We start from the raw sequence: 23,191 nt of genomic DNA, 5'->3' as shown, positions 1-23,191 counted from the left end.
ATTGTTGTGATGGTATTTATTTTGTGCTTGTGTGTGTGAGTGTTTTTTATTTGAGTTGAAATTTATTTGACAGTGTCCATTGATTTTTTGATTGATGGCATTCAGGCATTGCAAAAATTTTGTTTTGAAATTTTTTCGAAGACTAAGGTTAATTAATTGTTTTTTTTTCATTTTCCTCATTTTCATATATACAAAAGAATTTTATTTTGTTTTTACACATTATTTTTTTAGACAGCATATTTTATTATTTTTTATTTATTTATTTAAATTTTTTTCTTGATTTGAAATTACTTGACTTGTGAATTTGTTTTGTGCTTCTCTTCTTCATGTGTTCTCAGTCCATTCATTTAATGATCTTGAGGATGGCAAAGAAGATGATAAAGATATCGCTGATGATGCTGCTGTTTCTGGCGGTGGTGATGGTGCTGCTGGTTGGTAATGGTTGTTTGCTGCCCACCCACACCATCCGCACCAGAATGTTAAGGTCTATTTTTAATTTTAATTTCAAACTTTGTTTACGATGTGATTTTTTTCTTTTCTCTTTTTACACCCACAATTTGCCAATGTGTTCACACAAAAAAGCAAAAAAAAACAGAAGAAAAACAGCAGCAATAATCATTTGGCAAAATTTTCACTCGAACATTTTTCATTTCAATTTTTTTTTTGTCTTTTTTTCAGTATCATTTTTCCTTGCTTTAGCACTGTTCTGTTTCAATCGAAATGTTTTTTTTTTTTTTTTTTTTTGCTTTTGTATTTTCTGCAACAATTTTCTTTTTGGCTTTAATGAGTTTGCATTTTCATTTGAACTTTTCATTATATTATTTGTTGTTGTTGTTTTGCATTTTCTTGTTGTTAAGTAATTTTATTTTCAGTTTTTTCTGTTTTTTTTTTTTTTTGCAGGAATTTTTGTTTTTGTTGTTTTTATTTTGTCGGCAATTAACAATGACATAACTCATCAACAGATTGTATTTTCCTTTTCAACAAACTTTTTATTTTTCTTCTTCACGAAATGTTGATGTATTACAAAGATAATATTTAAATTTATCTAAATTCTTTCAACACGGTTGGAATGCGTTCAAAGAAATATTAATGTGTATATTTTATGGATAGCAATGTCATTTAATTTTTATTATTTTTTGTTTTAATCCTGAAATAAAAATTCAAACTTCATGTTAAAATACATATTCTAAAAAACTCAGATCTATATTTGAAAAAAAGTAATTTTTTTTTTTTTAAATTCGCAGTTTTTTTTCGTAAGAGACATCATCGGCTTAGCGATTCTACAATTTAGATTTGAGATATATTTTCCATTTCTATGCGAAATCGTAGTCTATTTTCTATATTGAAAACAATATTTTTTTCAAATCCTCAGTAGCTATTTTTTCCATAGGAAAAAAATCAGAAGCACTTTTGAAATACTTTGTTTTTTTTTTTTTTAATTGAGAACCTCAGCCATTTTTGTCTATAAACAATATCGAATAACCTCAGGGGCTATTGAAAAGAACGATAGTCCTTTACAGACCTAATTACCTTTTTGTCCATAGAAAAACAATTCATAGATCCTCAAATGCTGTTTTTTTTATAGAAAATAAATGGTAGGGCATCGATGACTATTTTTGTTTTAAAAAGAATATCTCTAGAAAATCGTAAGTCTTCTAAGGACTGTATATTTTTCCAAATTCTCGCATCTATATTTCTTTAATATATTTTATTTCGAAGGAAATTTTTTTGCTTAGAAAAAAATAGAAGTATTCAGAGACTATTTGATTTTATAGATAAAAATCCAAGAAACTCATATATATTTGTCCAAGAAAATGTTTCGTAGACCCTCAGGACCATTAGGATCCCTAAATCCAATTTTTACTATAACAATGATATTTACAGTTCTCAGTGACTGTTTTTTTTTTTGTCTATCAACTAAAAACGTTAATGTTAGAGTTTGTATCGCCGCGAAATATTGGTCCTAGGCCCATATTTTAGTATAACGATCATCATGTATCCACTAGCTGAGTCGATCTAGACATGTGTGCCCGTCTGTCCATTATAATTTATAAATACGATACAGGCCACAATTCTGGGTCCATAATCGTAGGACGGGTTCTGGCCAAAGAAGACCCTATTGTTTTTGGTAATGATCCGTCAATATATAGAGGATGAAATGGACAAAAAACACTTTATTTGTATCTGTTTTTCTGGCCCCTCTAATTATGGCCCAAACTTCACGAAATTCTACTCAGATAAAGGGAATAATGCTTAGCGGGTCAGAAGGATACAGACTTGTGTGTGAAAAATTTAAAACAAAACTATTTTACGGGGAATATATTTACTGCTTTAGGATATTGACCCGAGAAGTTGATAGTAGTATACTAGAGGAGTGGTTGACCTTTATATTGATACCAATTTACAATTGCTGTACTCGGATGTTGAAGTTATACCTAATTTTTTACAGAGATCTACTCGTTCTGATTAACATTACCACACTAGAGGGTATATATTTCGCGCTGATCGATTTGAAATTTTACATGAAGTTGGGCTTGTCGATTTGAAATTTTACGTGAAGTTCGGATAATGGTAAAGGACGACGCCTTTCGGAAATTATGAGATGATATTCAGGGGATGAAATGGACCAAAAATTTAATGTTTGTATGTGTTGCTTTTCTTCAAGTCGCTCTTTAAACCACAATAATAAGCCGAACACCACATGGGAAGGTAATCTGGCCAACTAATTAGAATGGTTGTTTTTATCGGTCAATATTCTCATCTTATGGAGTAAATGTTGACAACGTGAGAAAATATTCGGAAAAATATACCAGGGTGCGAATGAGTAACTGTTGATCTCAAATCGTTCAAGAGGATGCAAATATCGTGAAATTTTGTTCAGACACGGAATCCGACCGGTCCCGGCTCCGTCCGACTATACTGCTCCGCTCACTGGTTTATATTTTCAGTGCTGCTTACTTCATGCCAAAAGTCACTGATCGAACAGTTGACAAAAATTAACGAGATCTATTTTTTGTTAATTTTGTTTTAATAAAAAAATTCAATTTTTTAGTAAGGTCTTGAGAATATTTTTTTATTGAAAAATATACCCTTATTTTTACAGAAGAAATAGCAATAGGCAATTTTTTATAAAAAAATAGTTGAAGTCTTAGGAGTCTTCATTAGTCCCCAAGAGGGGGACTATTTTTTATAGAACGGAACGGTAAGGGACTTTTTTCTATAGAAATGTTCGGTTTTGAGTCCACTGACTAAGACGAAATCTCAGCTAATTTCATTTTATACCACGAAAATGTGCCTCATAAAAATATCGGTGTTAGACCCTAAGTGTCTTTTGACAAAAAATGTATCAAACTTTTGAATCGATTTACAAATGTCCCTCCGTTTTGATGCGCACTATAACTATCGAGGGAAGTAATCGATTTTAGGCACATCATAATATATATATGTATATATATTCGAATTGAAGCCAAGTTCGAAGTTATATACTTTTCCCCACTACACATTCTCAACACTTTTTCCTGAAAAAAATATAAACCCTGTATTTTGTTCGAAGATGAAATTTGCTGATAAATTCCGCCTGGTATCTCTCCCACAAAGGGTTAAAATTTTTTATAAAATTTGTGAATTTCATATGAAGTGATCTGAAGCTAATACAGAAGTAAATTCGATGTGATCCAATAAAAAAAACTTGCACCGCATTTATAGGATTTTGAAGGGTGTCTAAATTATTTTATCTTTTTCCTTTTTTTTTTTTGGTTCAATTCTGGGAATTTGTGTCCTGATCTAAATGATCAACAACATTTTTCCAACAAGATTTTCAATTCCACATTTTTTTCCTATTCCAAGAATGTATGTATGTATGTATTTGACATTGAACGAGAACGATTCGGCAATTTGTTTCTATCAAAAAATCAATGTAGAATTTCCAGTTGACTGATGGCCATTTCGAACATGTTTGACAATATTGCGCCAAGAATCTGTTTCTCTTTGTGTGACGAGAAAAATGACAAATATTGACATTAATTTATAACAACATTGAAAATATTCAATATACATATATATAAAAAAGTATTAGATATACCGTTTTGCAATCAACAGCACTGGGCTGCAAAATGTCTGTTGTGCCCATGTGTAGTTATGCGAAACGGATAATTTATTCAAATCACCACCAATATTTTTATATCCTACACACACCTAAAAGATCCATCTTAGTTAGTCGATACATCTGCGTGTCCGTCCTTCCCTCAGCTTGTACCTTATAATTTTTAAACAATGTACAGTCCGCAATTATGAACCAATCGTTATGTGGGTTCGATTCTGTTCAAGGAAAACACAAATTTGGTAACAATTTTCGGATATATCTCTCTGATCGTTATATAGGCCTCAATTATACTCGAACACCACAAAATTAACAGCTCATTTGGGACCAGACCAAATTACATCAAAAACGTCTTTATTCTAAACTCAGCTATAAATTCATTTTAGAACTAAAATCGTATTATCTATATTCCTGGAAGGCCAATTTTTAATATATGTCGATAACAAAGAGAGTTATCAAAGTGAAAAATATTCTAAACGAAATTACAGTGTAACTCAGCGAACAAGAGTTAGTTGTAGTAATTATTAATTTGGACAAAATTCAAAATATATTACATAGTCAATATCAATCAAAATTTCTGAGAGATTCAAACAATGACCTTCCACAAGGCGGATATATTAAGTATTGTCATAGCACCACCTTGGCCCCGATTTTATGGAGAATTCAAATAAAATAATATAAATTTATACTCTGATGTCTCCAACAAGATGCTGCAACATCTAAGGTCGGTATAATAATTTATGACCCGCTCTTAGTTAGACCTTCCTCAAAAAACAAAGTGCGTGTGGCACAGTGTTCCAATATTTAATTTTTTATGGCCAATAATTTGTAACACACATTCCTGCTGCCTCTCACACCCACCCTCCATCTCCCCCTCGGTGAATTGCTGCCACTGGTGTTCCATGGCCTTCAAAAGAAAAGTTAGATAACCACAAAAACGGATTGATGGCGGCGGGCGGCCAATGACAACAACAGAGACACGGGCCGGGCCACTCAACCAGATGAAAAGAAAAACATATTTACATAAATTTTCAATTTCATCATAGGCACGTAAACACACACTCGTACATATAGCTCTGCTATATATCACTGATCCTCACATTTTTTTTTTCAAATGTTGTCTCTTTTAAGAAAATAAAAAATAAATAGATAATATTAAAAAAAACACACACACACACAGGCAGTTGCGTTTATAAATAATTAAACGAAACAAAAAAACCTTGCACGAGTTTAACGCAATAAATTATAAGCAAAACCAAGAAGAAGAAGAAGAAGCAGAGGAAAATATTTTGTAATTATTCTTAAACTGTCCGTTGTGGAATCAAAAATAAAATCATTCAGCTGATTTTTTTTCTGCTCGAAATTCAATTCAGTATTTTTTAGTTTTTTTTTTTTCTTCAAATGTTTTTTTGGCAAAGATTTGTTGCTTTCGACATTTTGTTGTAGATATTAAATACAAAAAAAATGAAATAAATAAAATTAAAAGACTATATCATGTTCTCAAAGCGCACAGAGCAGAGATATCAAATAGGCTGTATGTGGCAGTCCGTAGCAGTGTCTGTCTGTCTGCCGCCATTTTTCATTTGGTCGATATTTCTTTTTATTTTGTTTGTGTTTAAATATTGTTGTTATTTTTTGTTAACATTTGTACAAATTAAGCTTTAATATTTTTGTTAATTGACTGCAAAGGCCAGGGCCGTAGACGTACCACTTTAAAGTGGGGGCCAATTTATTTTTTTCAATTTAAAAACATTTTGTGAATTTTGAACATTTTTTGAAATTTTATTTGCCGCTACACTGAAATTTGTTAATGAAGAGCGGTAAGGGGAATATCATACCTTCCTTTTTTCGCCAAATAAAAACTGAAACTAAAAAATTCTACAAATAAAATTGTCAATTTAAGCTTTAAAATATTGTTCTCAAATTCATTGCTCTAGCTGATTTCAATCCGATTTAGATTTCATACATATGGTGATGAGCATGTATGATTCGGAAAATTTGTTTCAATCAAAAAATCAATTTAGAATTTCCAGTTGACTGACCGTATTTTCGAACATGTTTGACAATGTCGCGCCAAGAACCTGTTTTTTTTTTTGCTTGACGAAAATTTGGATCATACTCCAAGTATTAAATATTAATTGAGTCCCAATAGCTCAATCCACCATGAAATTAGTGGGGTCATTTATATAGAGCATTCGTCATTGTAATTTCCCTTTTAGTACCTTTTTTAACCTTTGAGAAAACTAAGTACCAACCTAGAGACACTTTGGTTTGAAAAAAACATTTGGAAATTGGGGCGGAATCTTTGCAGTCATAGACATAATTAATCTAGGTCATGGTCTGTAACGCCGCAAAATATTGGTCCTAGACCCACAGCTATGGACCAATCTTCATGAAAATTTGCATGTAGGATGGATACTGCTCAATTAAGTTCTCTATTGTTTTTGGTAAAGATCGGTTAATATTTAGGGGATGAAATGGACCAAAACTTTATTTTTGCCTGATTTTCTGGTCGCTCCACAGGCCGCAATTATGACCCGAACATCGCGAATTTTTACATTAAGGTGTATGATATGGTCGGCCCCGTCCGACTATACTGCTTCGCTCACTGGTATTGTTTTATATATATGTTTTTTTTTTTAATAAAGCAAAACATCAAAGTGGAAATTCTGAAGTGTGTTTTTGCTTAGTAGCTACCTGTTGGGTATGACTTTTTTTAATAGAAACTACAATTATGATATTACGGTATATAGCCACCATAAATCAGACCATTGGCTAGGTCATGTTGTGAGAATGGATGAAGATGCCCCAGCCCAGAAGGCATATAAACGCGAACCAGCTGATGGTTCACGCAGAAGGGGAAGGCCACGAATACGATGGAAAGATCAAGTGGAAGACAACATTGCCGAAAATGGTCTTTCAAATTGGAAAAACTGCGCAAAAGACCGACGCGCCTGGAAATATTTTTTAAGCTCGGCTTATGAACGACAGTTCTGTCACAATCCAGCTAAGTAATGAAATAAGACCATTCATAAGTACTGAACACGTGTAGGGAATATAGTCCATACATGACAGATCGATTTGCGGCACTCAAAAAGTCCCAAACAGCCCGAAAAGTACAATTTTTTACAAATGAATTAAAACCAGCGAGGGGAGCATTATGGTCGACCTTATGATACACTACATTTTTCTCGATATTGCTCCTTATTCACCGTTAAAAGGTCCACAGCTCCTTTTTCCTACCTTGGCAACTATTCCGAATTATGTTTTCCCGGAGTGAACATTTTCATCATAAGCTTCAAATGTTGTTATTCTACCAATACAATGTTCTTCGCCAATTTGAACCCGCAAAAAATTGGCCGATCATTATTTAAAAAATCCTTTCTAAAAGTTGGCCAGATCCCCTGTGCATTCTGATTATAATTGTGAAGAATATAATCTGATCACCCCCAGAGAACAATGGATGTCATCATTGGCCATAAGCGGAACACTTCATGATAAATTTCATAACAACAGCGAGAAATTGTTGGAAATTGTGGAGAATGGCAATACTGAACAATATCAGAATACGTAAACCCTTTAAAAAATGTCCGTCCATATGGCTGGCCGAAGGGAACCCCCAGGTTTCAACATTGCAAATTTGAAAATCCAATATCAATCAAATTGGGGGTCCGTTTTTTTTTTTTAAATTTTGTTTTCAAACCTTTATACTAACCATTGATTTAGTGCTACTATAGCCTATAGGGATCCATCCTCCGGCACGATTTTGAAAATTTAATAAATAAAAAAATATATTCATCTCAAACCAATCCCTTTGAAAATTGGCCCAAAATTAGATATATCTCCCATATATATTTTCGTCAGACTATGGTGCATCAAACTCTCCAAATTTATTCGATTCTCACAAAATTTCGGAAAACATACAGAAATGAGTCTACATAGACATAGACTTTGGTCGCAATCGTTTGAGTCTACATTAAGTTTGGTCGCAGTCGTTTGAGAATTAGATATAGATATAGCTTCAATATTCGTCCGATTTTCGGTAAATGGTATACCAATGAAATCTGTTAAATTTTATGGAAATCAGATCAGATATTTATATAAATATTGTAGAAATCGGATCCGAATTATATATAGCTCCCATAGAGACAAACATTTTTATAACATACCGAATTGAGTATAGGCAACTATGACTATGTCAAGTTTTGTAGAAATCGGTTCAGATTTAAATACTGCATTCTCATTCTCAAATACCAAATTCTCAAGTTTGAGATAAAATTTTCTTTTATTGAAATCGTTCACGATTTAAATATAGCTCCCATATACATCTTCGTCCGATTACCTGTAAATGGTGCGCCAAATACCTAAAGTGTGTCCCATTAATATTATATTTAGTACAGAAATCGATACAGATTTCATATATATTCCATATAAATTTTCGAGCGATTTCATATAAATGGAGCACCAAACATCCTAGATTTTTCTGGTTTAGACGAAATTGTGCATTGCGTACTAAATATAGTGTAGTGACTACACTGTGTCAAGTTTTATTGAAATCGGTTTAGAATAAAATATAACTCCCTCTGACTTCCTATTAATGGCGCACCAAATACAAACGCAAATTGTGTATTGTTTGTACTTTGGAATTTCATGTTTTCGACCTTAGCCTTGTAGCCCTTTATTTTTTTATAAATAAAAATTTCTCCATCTCCCCCCACCCCCATCATTAACTACGCCCATGTTTATTGCTAATTTCCTAAAGCAAATAAAAAAGTTTATTAACAAATTTTTTTGTTATTTTTTAACAAAACGTTTTGACCTAGAAAAATAAAACACATTTGAAGAAAATTTTGCTGGTGGGCGTTGAATTTTATTTTGCTTTTTCAAAAAATATAAAAACAGGCAAATAAAAATTAGACATTATTTAGAAAAGGAAAAACATAATACTGCCCCTCGAAATGTTCAATTCAGTTTGCTAATATATTTTTTTATATACATACATACAGATGAATATCCAAATCACACAGCACACAGATAGCAGTCGCCTCCAAATATATATGACTGTGCTGACGTGCGTATGTGTGATATTATTTATGAACGGGGAGAGAGAAAAATATCCAAAAAATATGAAATATTGGAAGGTAGTGGTGGTATCCAAACTGTGATTTTTTTGGCGAAGAAGCAAATCAATTTTTAAGGATTTGTATAGCACGTCACTGGGATCCGATTATGTGTTAATTATTCAAGGATTTTTTTTTTTTATTTTTACAATTTTTTTTAATGTTATTTTTTTTAATATATTTTTTATGAAATTATATATTTTTTAATGTTTCAAATATTTGTTTCATTATTTTAAAATAATTTTTAATTGATTGACAGCAGCAGTGTTTATATATGTATGTACGAATTTGTCATATTTTGTGGGTGTATATATATAAATTTTTTTTAATTTTTTGTGAACTCACTTTGAAAAAAAATAAAGATCTGTAGTGCAATGTAATTCAAACTAATCAATACTTTTGAATTTTATTTCAATTTTTATTTTCCTTCAAAAATTCAGTTGAATAAAAAATATATTTCTTTATATAATTCTTTGTATTTGTTGTTGTTGTGCTTTCTGATATATAATTTTTAAATTTCAAATACATATATTTTTGTTCAAAAAACCCGAACACACTCTCAATTCAACTCACACACGCACAATTCAAATGTTACCGATCTCCATTGAAATCTTTTCAAAATATTTTTCAAAAAAAATATATATATATTTCTTTGTTTTGTCATTCCACAAATTTTTATATATATTTGTTGTTGTTTTTTCCTTTTGGAAAAAATATTTTTTTTAAATTATATATGCACCTAAAAAAATTTATCCACCACGTTAGATCCCCACAGATAGACAGATACAGTGTTACAGCGCGACACGAACACCAGCACGTCTAAAGAGTGACTGAAGAGCTGTGACGGAACTTTCAGAAAAAGCTTCCAAGACGATCGGTCGGTCAACTAAGCAAAACGGCCAAGCACACACCAACCAGCCACCCAATCACCAATCCCTCCCAACCGATCCGATCCTCCAACAAACGCGTCAACAAGTCATGATCTTCATCATCATCATGATCGTCATGTTGTTGGCGGCGCGTTTTTTTTTTTCTTAGTTGTTGTTTTTTAAGTCGTACGAAAAAAAATTTTCTAAATATAAATATTATGTCTTTGGTGGCTGTATTTGAAAAAAAAATCTAAATTGCAAAAGAAGAGAGAAAGAGGAACTTTTTTAAAGTCTAAAAAAATCGTTGAACTTTCCTTCATTTTATTATTTCAAAGTACTTCTAAAAACTCCCGGTTTTGTTCTATTTTAAATCCTTTGAAAAAATTATCTCTTAATTGTTTTTGTTGTTGTTGCTCTCTGAACTTGCTTGAAAAGCTTTTTTTATTTCTGTACCATCGTCCATTTAATTGCTTAACAAATTACATTTTGCAATTTAAATATTTCTGTTGTTGTTGTTTTTGTTTCTTTTTTCTTAATTATTTTTAGTAAAATTCAACAAGTGTTTTTTGTGCTTTTCTTTTTTTATTTTGCTATTGTTGTTGCCGTTAATTTTTGCGCAAGGATGGCTTCGACCGACCATTAAATGCCTGACGCCCGTTCATTCATACCACGCTGAGACAGACAACAATCATAAATTATTTTCATTATAAAAACGGCGAACAATTTACACCCAGCAACACGAACCGCCATAGGTTAGGTTAGATTAATGAGGCTGCAGCACTCTAAGTCCATCCGGTCCCTTGAGATCATCCATGACCACTTTAGGTTCAGGATTAGTTGAAAAGAAGCTTAGATGCTCAATTGTCTCCGTTTCCTCCCCGTCAACTCATGTTCAACAGTGAGTTTGTTCTCTTGGTTGACTGAGTGGGACAGATAGATATTGACACATTGTACCTAGGTTCGTTGTGCCAGAGTTCATTGGTTCGCTCGTCGAAGAACGCATCAAAGTTCTGAAAAAGGTGACAGATGGGCGGCATATTGAGCCATCGATTGCTAGATATTTAGAATAGGATCCTTGTCTAGCTAATTCGTCTGCTTTTTCCTTACCGATGATGTCACAGTGTCTTTGTAGCCAACACAGCCGATCGCTGTAAAACGGCATTTACATTAGAACTTTTTACCGGGATAACCTACTTTCTGAGGATTTATTTGATATATATGTAATGGAATTGACAATTTTAATCCACTGGGTAAACAAAATCCAGAACAATGTAAACGTACTCTAAATAAGTATTTCCAAAACTGTTCTACACTCGAGGACAAGTTCAGATTTGATGTTACAGGATTTGATGGCCTTAATAGTGGCCTAAGCTCAAAGATAAGCTCAAAACCTATCATTTCACAGTAGACGCCAGCCCCTGTACCTTCTTCCATCTTATATCCGCCCGTACAGAAAATATAGAAAACTAGACCGTCCAGAGGGGGGTTACTACGGTTCTAGTCGTCTCTACCTGATATAACGACATCTACATCGTCAAATGTCAGGATGATATGTAATCGCGAACCGCCCAGCATTAACAAAAAATATTAATCTGACTCGAAGGACCAAATAACAATTTCCATTTTTCGAAAAGCTAACAAAATTCTTTTCACGATTTTTCAAAAAACTGATTACCAGAGGATCCTTAACATAAAGTTCGATTAGAAGTTTATTAGAAATGTACTATGTCATTCATCTAGTTCCATAGTCACTTGTAGTTCAATTGTTCATTTACACGGCAGACTATTTACTAAGCTTCTTGTCATAGAATGACCGAGGAGCGAAGAGGTTGATAAGATGGTGGAAGGAGTGGGCAAAAACATTGCTAAACTCACGACAAAGAAAGAAGTCGATATCTGGGGCACAATGGCGGAAACAGTGTCTAGATGAACCGGAATAGAAGTGCGAACAGCAAACTCTGGTGCCCACTGGTGCCGCTTTATGGAAAAAAACCTCCCGTCGGCTGATATAAAATGAAAGCTGAACCAACCCATAGTTAAAGGAGACTGTCACGAGAATTCACCGACTGAAGGCTCTAATAACCAGAAGACGAGCCATAAGAATTCGTAAATACTGGGAATATCAAAACGACTAACCGGACTTTACGAAAGTGGTACATATCTCCTGGTAAAATAAAAAGGGATATGGATGTGATGAATGCTGTCAATTATAAGATCACCTGCTGCACCATCGACCTGAACAATTGAAGTTGACTTATCTGTGAAGACCGGTTTTGGGCGACAAAAAATTATAACGCCAATTAAAATTAATTTAACATCTAAGGTCAAGTATCTAATCTGTAGTTACAACGTTGATAACCCCTAGTGTCAATGACCAACATTAAAATATCTTACTCCGATGAAAATTAAACAAGACGACATCGAGATAACAGCCACCAGCAGCTCAAAAGAATATACTTTAGTGATAATCGGACAGTCTTCTGTAGATGACTTGACTCCACAAGTGGGGTTGAAAAAAGAGCCTTTGGCTGGTTGTAGTTTGCTGTCTAGTCGAGTGGGGTTGAAAAATGAGCTTTCGGCTGGCACAGAAAGGAGATCCTCGCTGTCTTCTGGAACAAACGAGGTTGAAAAACATGTACTTGACTTTAATACGAAACATCGGGCCAAGCTCCGGTGCCGTAACCGTTCTTCGAACAAAATCTGACTCCAACCTACTTACAATAAATGCCGACAGAGTATCTATAATACAAAAACATCTGCCAACAGTCGTAACTTATATTTGATGCTATGCCAAAACTACTTCTAACTAGTCATTTGTCGCTCCTGAAAGACCTAGTTCAATTGAACTAGTCAGTCCACTGAACGAGTGAACGACTTAGTTCAATGTTTATTACTGTCGTTCATTGAACGATTTTGTTTATCAACAATCGTCGGTTGCTCACTGAACGGCACAAAATTTCCTTTTACACCTTCAGTGTCGTTCAGGGGTGCTCTGGTGTACACCCGAATATAACGGAGTGTAGAAAATAGTAATGTTCTTTTCAAATTTTTGGGAAAGGTCATAATTCTTTGCGGTTGATATAACTGGCAGCTTAAATGCAAAACCAATTGAACTAAGTGACCATTTGAACGATATAAGGCAACGGAACGAGGTGAACGACCTAGTTCAATTAAAAAAAATGAGAATTTGAGTCCTCAAAGATCATAGAATACCTAAGAAAATTAGTGGCTAGCAATGCTTCCATAAGCGAACCCCTTAAACCGAAGCTGGAGAGGAAACGGGACGTTTTTCAACTTCACAAGCAACCATCTGTGTCAGAAGGTTGGGGCAGTGCAATCACGACGTAACGCATGTTCGAAGCCTTTGGTCTGCAGAACAAGATATTGCTGCTGCTAAAGAAGTTGGTAGTCTTCAAAAAGAATGACATGTTTAGCCAAAATAATAGGTGTCCAGCGCTGTCTACTTCAAGATTGGGATGGCAAGGATTCGATAGAAGGAAAGTCTAAAATCTCGACTAACAAAAAGATCGTTTATTGAGGGCGACTGATTAGGAACACTTAAATAAACCTCTAAGTGATGGATCTGATGGTGATATTTGTCAAAAATAATGTTGTGAAGATGACAATTAACTATTTTTCCAGATCGGCTAGCACTTCTAACGCGACTTTTTTGTTACATCTTAACCGTATTATTTTTATTTCGCCATTCATTCGTCACTAATTCTCCAATATTGATTTGGACCTCAAATCCTGGCCTTCAATTATTTTCAATCTCTTCATCCCGTTTAACATAGCGTAGAATGGCTATTATCTTCCTTTACGGCAAACTTTGACATCTTTAGCTGTGTTCAGGACACCTTATTTTTTTGTTACATTATGCGGTGAATAGTAATCCAAACTACAAATCTAGTTCTAATCCCACCGAAAGAAGTAAAATAAATTATTTCGTAGTGATAACACACTAAGTAAGCATAGACACCAACCCATGCTTAAAATTTAAGAAGGTGTTCTTTCTAGGCAATGATAGATGGCAGTCCGATCATAGAGGACATACTACAGCAGGCCAATCATCTACTACTACGGGAATAGTAAAACAATGATAAGGACTCGAACACAAGGGCTAATCGATAAAGTGATGGATGCTTTGTAAAATCTCTATGCTTCCAAGAGGAGTAACTGGAGGAGAAGAAAACATTAAAATTAGTCTAACTTGAAGGACCAATTTTTCCAATGGAATTGATTATAATTTGTCACTGCAGTTTCCAGTGTGTAACAAGAAAATTATGAGTACGCATATCTTCGTTTTAGATAGGCGTTGCTTTATATTGCCGCACAAAGAGCGTAGATGTAGAGTTGACAATTTCGTCCTGAAGCAGTTCGCTGAGGAAATGAACTTAATTTTGTCAATAAATAAGTCTAGATGAATGATTGGTTCAAATGGACCTAGATGAACGAAAGAATCGGAGATGTCTGTAATTTGGTATCTTATTATTTCAGGGAATAATAGCATAAAATTCCGATCGATTTCAGATATTTTGAATGCGAAGACCATGAAGAAGAAATTAAATACCTTAAAGATATATATGCAGAATCTTGTTGTACATCCATAAAAACGATTAACAATCGCATCAATTAATTTTTTCCTTGTTAATTAGTGTTGTTTTTTTCGCTTTTTCAATATTTTGTTTCAATTTTCGTTCGGATTAATGCATACAAATTACAATATTTGCGGTTGTTTTTTTTTTATTTTCTTATTGGTTTACTACAAATTGGGTTGACCGCAATGAATTTTCAAATAAACAGTCACGGGGCTACATACATATAGATCCGACTATATGTACATATCTATGAACTAAACTGAGTGTGTGGCATGTGTTCATAGCACATCCATCTATTCCCCTCCCTCTCAGCTTTGTACATATGAATAATCCTCCCCACAGTCATACCACTACTGATACAGAAAATGCCTTCGTCAATAATTATGAAATTGTGTTTATTTCACTTCGTCTAGTTCTCAAAAAAGCTCTAAAGATCATCGACAAACAAAAGTTCGCTCACAATAAGTTCGGCAAAAGTTTCCAACGCATCTCAGTGGTATTGGCGAACAAACGAATGATATACCACTGATCCGACCAGCCGAGAGAATTGTTTACGCATAACGAACGGAAATGAAAGCTTTTTTTCGGTTTAGTTGTTTTTGCTATTTTGACCAATTAATTCCCGATATTTATTCTAAACAGATGGGGAGACGACGATTCGATGGATCGACAGACGTCATATCTGCAAAATTTTTTTATTACCAAGTTGCAGGAATTTCCAATAAATCTTCTAAACAAAAATTATTTCTCCAAAGCAGCTGGATGAAAATTGTATGAAAAAATTCTTAAAATGAGGGGAAATTTTGTTTTTTTTTTTCTTTAAATAATATAATCGGTTACTAAATATTCGAAGTCAATATGGAGTTTTTTTTTTCCAGAATCCACCAGAAAATAAAAATAGTTCTGGATTTATTAATTATGTGAATTATAAATAAAAAATAAACAAATTATAAACAAGTGAGATAAACATACATACATATATACACGGGTATGTGAGGAGAATGTGAGCTGGCATAGACACTAGGGTGGAGGGTATTATTAGACTAAGTGTGGTTAGATTATGTAGTTATTAAGTATTTTTTTTACAAACAAATCGAACAATATCGTTCCTGAAAGGTACGATCTTCGGATTCGTTCCGTTATGAATTCGCTGCAAAAAAAAAAGAAACTAGGTAATTTAGTTTGTTCAACAGTCTCTAAAAGTTCAATTCAATATCTAGCTGAACAATAGGATCAAAAGGAACTAGGTGAGCGAGAGGGAAAAAAGAAGAACCGGACCTAGTATCGATCGCTCCAAATTCAGAATCGTTATGAACTAATTCAACTTTTCTCTAGACAGAAAAAAATTACCATATGTCGTCCAGGGGAATATTCTAGGTTCATTCGACAATTCCTCTTAAGATAGAACACGGTTATGCTCTCTATAGGTTTACTTTTAGGTATAGGCCACATATAGATTTACCCTCCGATTTTCGTTATTTTGTGGATTTAAGATAACGTTTATCAACCGAAGTTTGGAATTTTGGGCTGTAGTTTGGTATTTTTGATTCTCCCGAGGTAGTAAATCTCCATACCAAAAATTATCAATATCGGTTTACTCCGATTTTCCTCCGATTTTCGATATTTTGAGGGTTTAAAATACGTTTATCAACCGAATGGGCTGTATTTTGAGTTCCCATTGGGTGTCAAATCATCCTACAAAAAAATATAGTTGTTAGCGTTTTTTTGGGGTAGGTCCCATATAAGGTTACACTCCAATTTTCGGTATTTACAAGATTTTGGACAAGTTTTTAAACCGAATGGGCTGTAACTTGATAATTGGGATTATCGTGGGGTATGAAATCTTTATACCAAAAATTATCAATATCGGTTAACTTTTTGGTATAGCCCCCATATAACGATAGCCTGCGATTTTCGATGTTTTGAGGTTTTTCGATGCGTTTATGAACCGAATGGGCTGTAATTTAATAATTTGAGTTCTCATTGGATGTTAAATCATCCTAGAAGAAACCATTGTTGTTAACATATCTTTTAGGGTAGGCTCCATATAAGAGTGCCCTCCGATTTTCGATATTTTGAGGATTTAGGACAAGTTTTTCAACCGAATGGGCTGTAACTTGTTAATTGGGATTATCGTGGGGTATGAAATCTTTATACCAAAAATTATCAATATCGGTTAACTTTTTGGTATAGCCCCCATATAACGATAGCCTGCTATTTTCGATGTTTTGAGGTTTTTCGATGCGTTTATGAACCGAATGGGATGTAATTTAATATTTTGAGTTCTCATGGGATGTTAAATCATCCTAGAAGAAAATATTTTTGTTAACATATTTTTTAGGGTAGGCTCCATATAAGAGTACCCTCCGATTTTCGATATTTTGAGGATTTAGGACAAGTTTTTCAGCCGAATGTGCTGTAATTTGTTATTTGGGATTCCCGTGGGGTAGGGAAACTTTATACCAAAAATTATCAATATCGGATAACTTTTTAGTATGGACCCCATATAACGGTACCCTCCGATTTTGTTACCTATTTTTTAATGTAGTCTCCATATAAGGGTACCCTCCGATTTTCGGTATTTTCAAGATATTGAACAAGTTTTTCGACCAAATTGTCTGTAATTTGATAATATGATTTTTAATTGGGAAGCAAACCTCCCTGCCAAAAAAGATTAATATCAGTTTACTCTTAGGTATAGCTGCCATAAAAGAGTACTTTCCGATTCTCGATATATTGACGATTTAGGATATGTTTATCAACCGAAAAAGTTGTAATTTGATATTTTATGTTCTCATTTGGTGTGGAATCATCTTTCAAAAAAATATTGTTATTGTGGTAATATTTAGGATAGGCCCCGTATAGCGTCACCCTCCGTTTTTCGATAATTTGAGGATTTTAGATGCTTTTTCAACCGAATAGGCTGTACCTTGATATTTTTAGTTCTCTTTAGGCCTTCAATCATACTACAAAAAATTTTTGTTATTGGTCTAATTTTTATGGTAGGACCCATATGAGGGTACCCTCCGATTTTCGATATTTGGATGATATTAGACACGTGGCTGCAATTCCATAGTTCGGTTTGTTTATTGGATAGCAAACCCCTTGCCAAAAATTATCAATATCTGTCTACTATTAGGTATAGCTTCCATATCAAAGTACACTCCGATTTTCGATATTTGGAGGATTTTAGACTCGTTCTTCAAACCAGTTGGCTGAAATTTGGTATTTTGAGTTGTCATTAGGTGGCAAATACTCCTACCAAAAATTATAAATATTAGTCCACTTTTTAGAGTTGGCTCTATTAAGGGTGCCCTCCGATTTTCGATTTTTTGAGAATTTTCAAACGAGTTGGCTGAAATTTGACAAATACGCCTACCAAAAATTATAAATATTAGTCCACTTTTAAAAGGTTATCCTCAGATTTTCGATATTTTATAAATATCAATCGATCTTGGGAAGTAGCCCCCATGTAAAAGTATACATACGTCATTTTTAGTCCTGTTGAAGTCCCTAGCCCAGTTTTCGCAACCTGGGTGTCTATAGTTTGATCTCCTGGCAACAATTTACTATGACATAGCCCTCTTATAAAAATTTTGAATGTCCACCTCATGTTCGGCCCTGCCGAACATTCTCCCGTCTACACCTAACCTAAGGAAATACAGTTCATTTGTCGATTCCGAAACTGAAGGGCAAACAACAAATCACTTTAGAAAATAACCTAATCACAAACAAAATGTTTGTTTATTTTTCGATTAGAAAAATCTTTTTTTTTCAAAATCAAATTAGGAGAGGGGAGAGACCCCATATGAATGAACTTTCAATATCAACAAATTAAAGCCCCCACTAATTGGAAAATCTACATCAGAACTAAATAATATAAACAATAAATAGAGAAAATGAAAACATAAAACCCGAACAAACATTTTAGATACTCGAAAAAATATTCTCTAGGTCAAATCGAATAATTTATGAGGTTTTTTCTCTTCCCCATATTTGGGTAACCTTGAAGAAAAAGGGCCTCCAATAAAAAAAAACACATCACATCATAAATTAAATTTCAATTCACACCTAATAAACTACCAAGTCGAAACAAAAATTAGGTGTTCTGATGAACTTGAACTTGTTTCTCTGCAGCGTGGATACTCAACAAAAATGTGGAACAAAATTTAGGAAGAAGAAAAAAAATAATAAAAAAATCCGAAACAAAAATATGCAGGTGTATTTGAATGTCTTTTGGGCGGATAATGAGTTTGGCTGACTGCAGTAAATTTCCCCTTCACTTCGAGAGGACACACCATTGTGGGAGTCTTGATCTTCCTCGAAACGCCAACAACAGCATCATCACCATTCACCTCACCTTCATCACGATGATGATCATCATCATCCACAAAAATAGGTGAATGGGGGCGTTATTTTTAAAAATATCCCACAGTAAAACATTTTCTATTTTTAAAAATAGAATTTTTAGTGCAGATTTTTTTTCGATTTTTTTCTAATTTGTATGGAATGGTGTTTTTTTTAATGATGCACAGTTCTAGGAGAAGATGAGGTGGGCAAATTCAATCTTTTTTTTCTATTAAAAAAATATTTTTATTCAATTTACCTGAAAAAATGTAAACGCCTCTCGATTCGATGTTAGAAATTCTTGAGCCAGCGGTTCGGTTTTACAATATTTGACATGCATATCGAAATCACGTTCCAATCGCAAAAAGGTCTTCACTACCATATTCGGTTTGTCCGCATAGTATTTGACGCCATCATTGAAAACCCTGATCAAGCATGTGCAATCAAAATTATTTAATTTTTGGAAACAAAAATCGGAAAATTGAGTGAAAAAAATGATTCGATTCAATTTTTTTACAATTAATGCGTTTAGAAACATATTTTTAGTTCTTTAAAATTTAAAAAAAATGCTTTATAAGAAACCAGGCCTTGAAATTTTTTTATAAAAATCCACGCCTTGCATTTTTTTTTTAAATCCACGCCTTGCATTTTTTTTTATAAAAATCCACGCCTTGCATTTTTTTTATAAAAATCCACGCCTTGCATTTTTTTATAAAAATCCACGCCTTGAAATTTTTTATAAAAATCCACGACTTGAATTTTTTAATAAAAATCCACGCCTTGAATTTTTTTTAAAAAATCCACGACTTGAATTTTTTTTTTATAAAAATCCACGCCTTGAATTTTTTTATAAAAATCCACGCCTTGAAATTTTTTTTATAAAAATCCACGTCTTGAAATTTTTTTAAAAAAAATCCACGACTTGAATTTTTTTTTATAAAAATCCACGCCTTGAATTTTTTTATAAAAATTAACGACTTGAATTTTTTTATAAAAATCCACGACTTGAATTTTTTTTATAAAAATCCACGACTTGAATTTTTTTATAAAAATTAACGACTTGAATTTTTTTATAAAAATCCACGACTTGAATTTTTTTTATAAAAATCCACGACTTGATATTTTGAATTTTTTTATAAAAATCCACGCCTTGAAATTTTTTTTTTCATAAAAATCCACGCCTTCATTTTTTTATAAAAATCCACGCCTTGCAATTTTTTTTATAAAAATCCACGCCTTGAATTTTTTTTTTATAAAAATCCACGCCTTGAATTTTTTTTATAAAAATCCACGCCTTGAATTTTTTTTTATAAAAATCCACGCCTTGAATTTTTTTTATAAAAATCCACGCCTTGAATTTTTTTTATAAAAATCCACGCCTTGAAATTTTTTTATCAGAATCCACGCCTTAAAAAAAATATTTTTTTAAATATCCACGCCTTAAAATTTTTTTTATAAGAATCCACGCCTTAAAAAAATATTTTTTAAAAAATCCACGCCTTAAAATTTTTTTATAAGAATCCACGCCTTAAAAAAATATTTTTTAAAAAATCCACGCCTTGACATTTTTTTCTAAAAAAAAATTATAAAAATTGAAAAAATTATAATTTTTATAAAAATATACGCCTTGAAAAAATATTTTTAGTTTTTTTATCCACGCCTTAGGTGGACCTCTAAAAATATTTTTTTTAAAATCCACACCTAAAGTGGACCTTGCAAAGAAAATATTTTTTGGAAACCAACACCTTGTGTGACCTAGAAATATTTTTTAAAAAATCTAGGCCTTAGGTGAACCTTGAAATATATTTTTTTAAAAAATCCACGCCTCAATTAAACCTTTAATAATATTTTGTTTAAATCCAGGCCACAAATAGACTCGGTATCTATCTAAATATAGGGATGTACTGCACCCCCAAACGCATTAATTGTAAAAATTGAAAAAAGGAATGATGCGGAATGGAATAAAATGCAAAAAAAAAAATAGAACAACAACTTACTTATTGTGAAATTCGGCTATTTGTTGGAAATTACCAAATATGATATCCTTACTATCACGCACTGTCCTTGGCGCGGTGGCACTATCCACAGCCTTTATATAACGATCCACAACATTTTGTAGATCTCTACCGTAATCCTCCTCAGTATCTAAAAGTTCTCGTATAATGGCCCTAAAATAAATGAGAAGATAGAGAGAGAGAGAAAGAGAGAGAGAACGATATTATTATCAGAGAAATGAAATCAGGCGTGAGCGAGATTGAATGGAGAAAGGAGGAAAAGCGATAAAGCGTCATGCATGCAATATTAAATGAAGCGAGCAAAAAGAGAGGAGAAAGAGTGAGAGAGACATAATGAAATGGCGTGATAGGATATCATCAATATCATCATAATCGTAATACATACTTCTTTTGTAGTTCGGCACTTTCTTTATCGTTGCCATTCAGCATGGACGATACCGAACTGTCCTCCAAAATGTTTTTGGGTACCCAACCCTCTTTGGCATTGTCACCGAATACACGTACCAAATATTTAGCTGTTGCATCACTGCCCTGAACACCTCTACAAAAAACAGTGCAAAGAGAATTTTAATTAATTCTTGAGAGAGTAAAGAGAGAGAGGGAGAGTTTCGACGACACCTACTTCTTAACACTACTGGTCGTTTCGCTTGTCGTTTCCGTAGATGTTTTGAGAACCTCAACTATATCACCACGTTGCAAGGTAACCGAATCACTGGCTTCTGATTTAAAATCCTGATTAACAACTAAAATATCAAATGCCTGTAAAAAGGGTGAGAAAATGTGTTAGAGTTTGTTTTTCAGGTTAAAATAATTGGGGAAACTTTTATAGAAGTATCCGTTATAAAATGTTTGCAATTGTATATCGCGGGAATAGAGAGGTGTGTAGTTTTATTCTCCTTTGACTCGTAAACTTTTATATATTATGGTTATCTACTTTATTGGGGTGTTCTTTTTTACTTACCTTCCTTCCATATATACTCCTTAAATATATTAAACAAATAATTCAAAAATATTTAAAAACCTGTGTGCGGAGCAGTATTCGGACGGGGCCGACCATACGATACCCTACACAACTACCACAGAACTCTATCTTTCGGCGGATTTTTATTCCGAGCTTGGGTAATATTTAGTGATAATTTCAACCTCTTGCCCGATTAGAGGTCAACAGCACCTCTTCCTTACACTGACATATTTTCCGAATATTACCAATATACAGTACAGCCCTTCTAATTACTTGTCCATAATCCCTTCACCGTGGGTTGTGTTGTGATGTTCGGCATTCAATTGTGGCCTATAGATCGGCTCGAAAAAAAACACACAAAATTAGGTTTTCAGTCCACTTCATCACCGAAAATTATAGGCGTTGTCCTTGACCATAACTGGAACCTCATGGAACATTTCAAAGCGATTTGCGCTACATTTCCGACCTCTAGTGTGGTAATGGTTTATTAAATAATATCTGAATACGTAAGCACCTGTAAATATTTACGTGTAACTCCCACATCTGAGTATATACGAAAATATAATCGGCGTCAATTTAAAGGCCATTCACTCCTCTTGGATATACTTCTCGGCTCTATGTCCTTCAGGAGTAAATATATACGATACAGAATACAAATTTTGCCATTTTCCACACAAAAGTTAGGGTCCGTTTGAACCGCTCAATATTGGGCGATCTTTATCAAAACATGCATGCTTATCCTTTGACCCGATCCCCATCTTCATCTAAAATTTTCGCGATGTTCGGGTCATAATTGCGGTCTCTGGTGCAACCAGAAAAAAACGACAAAATTAAGTATTTGGTCCATTTCATCCCCTAAATATTTACCGATCTTTGGCCAGAACACTTTTCTACATGCAATTTTTTTTATAAAAATGCACGCCTTGATTTTTTTTTTATAAAAATCCACGCCTTGAAATTTTTTTTATAAAAATCCACCCGTTTAATTTTTTTTTATAAAAATCCACGCCTTGAAATTTTTTTTATAAAAATCCACCCCTTTAACATTTTTTTTTATAAAAATCCAAGCCTTGAAATTTTTTTTATAAAAAACCACACCATGAAAACCTTTTTTTTATAAAAATCCACACCATGAAAAACTTTTTTATACAAATCCACGCCTTGAAAAAAAATTCTTTATAA

At 33.3% G+C, this 23,191-nt stretch overlaps 1 protein-coding gene across 1 annotated transcript in view; it reads right to left on the bottom strand.

Moving 5' to 3' along the window:
* Positions 1-23,191, bottom strand: part of LOC133332438 (obscurin-like) — a 44,925-nt gene that overhangs the window by 7,390 nt on the left and 14,344 nt on the right. Inside the window, exons 2-5 of the mRNA XM_061540839.1 lie at positions 21,671-21,807; positions 21,434-21,589; positions 21,031-21,201; positions 19,293-19,458 (exon numbers count right to left, since the gene is read on the bottom strand). Of these exons, the coding sequence (XP_061396823.1) occupies positions 19,293-19,458; positions 21,031-21,201; positions 21,434-21,589; positions 21,671-21,807 (630 nt within the window). The remainder of the gene's footprint in view (positions 1-19,292; positions 19,459-21,030; positions 21,202-21,433; positions 21,590-21,670; positions 21,808-23,191) is intronic.

This window comes from Musca vetustissima, unplaced genomic scaffold, assembly GCF_032173495.1.
Source record: "Musca vetustissima isolate MV318-11 ecotype Yass unplaced genomic scaffold, APGP_CSIRO_Mvet_v1 utg698, whole genome shotgun sequence".
Lineage (NCBI taxonomy): Eukaryota > Metazoa > Arthropoda > Insecta > Diptera > Muscidae > Musca > Musca vetustissima.
This window is presented reverse-complemented; position numbering and strand designations above follow the sequence as displayed.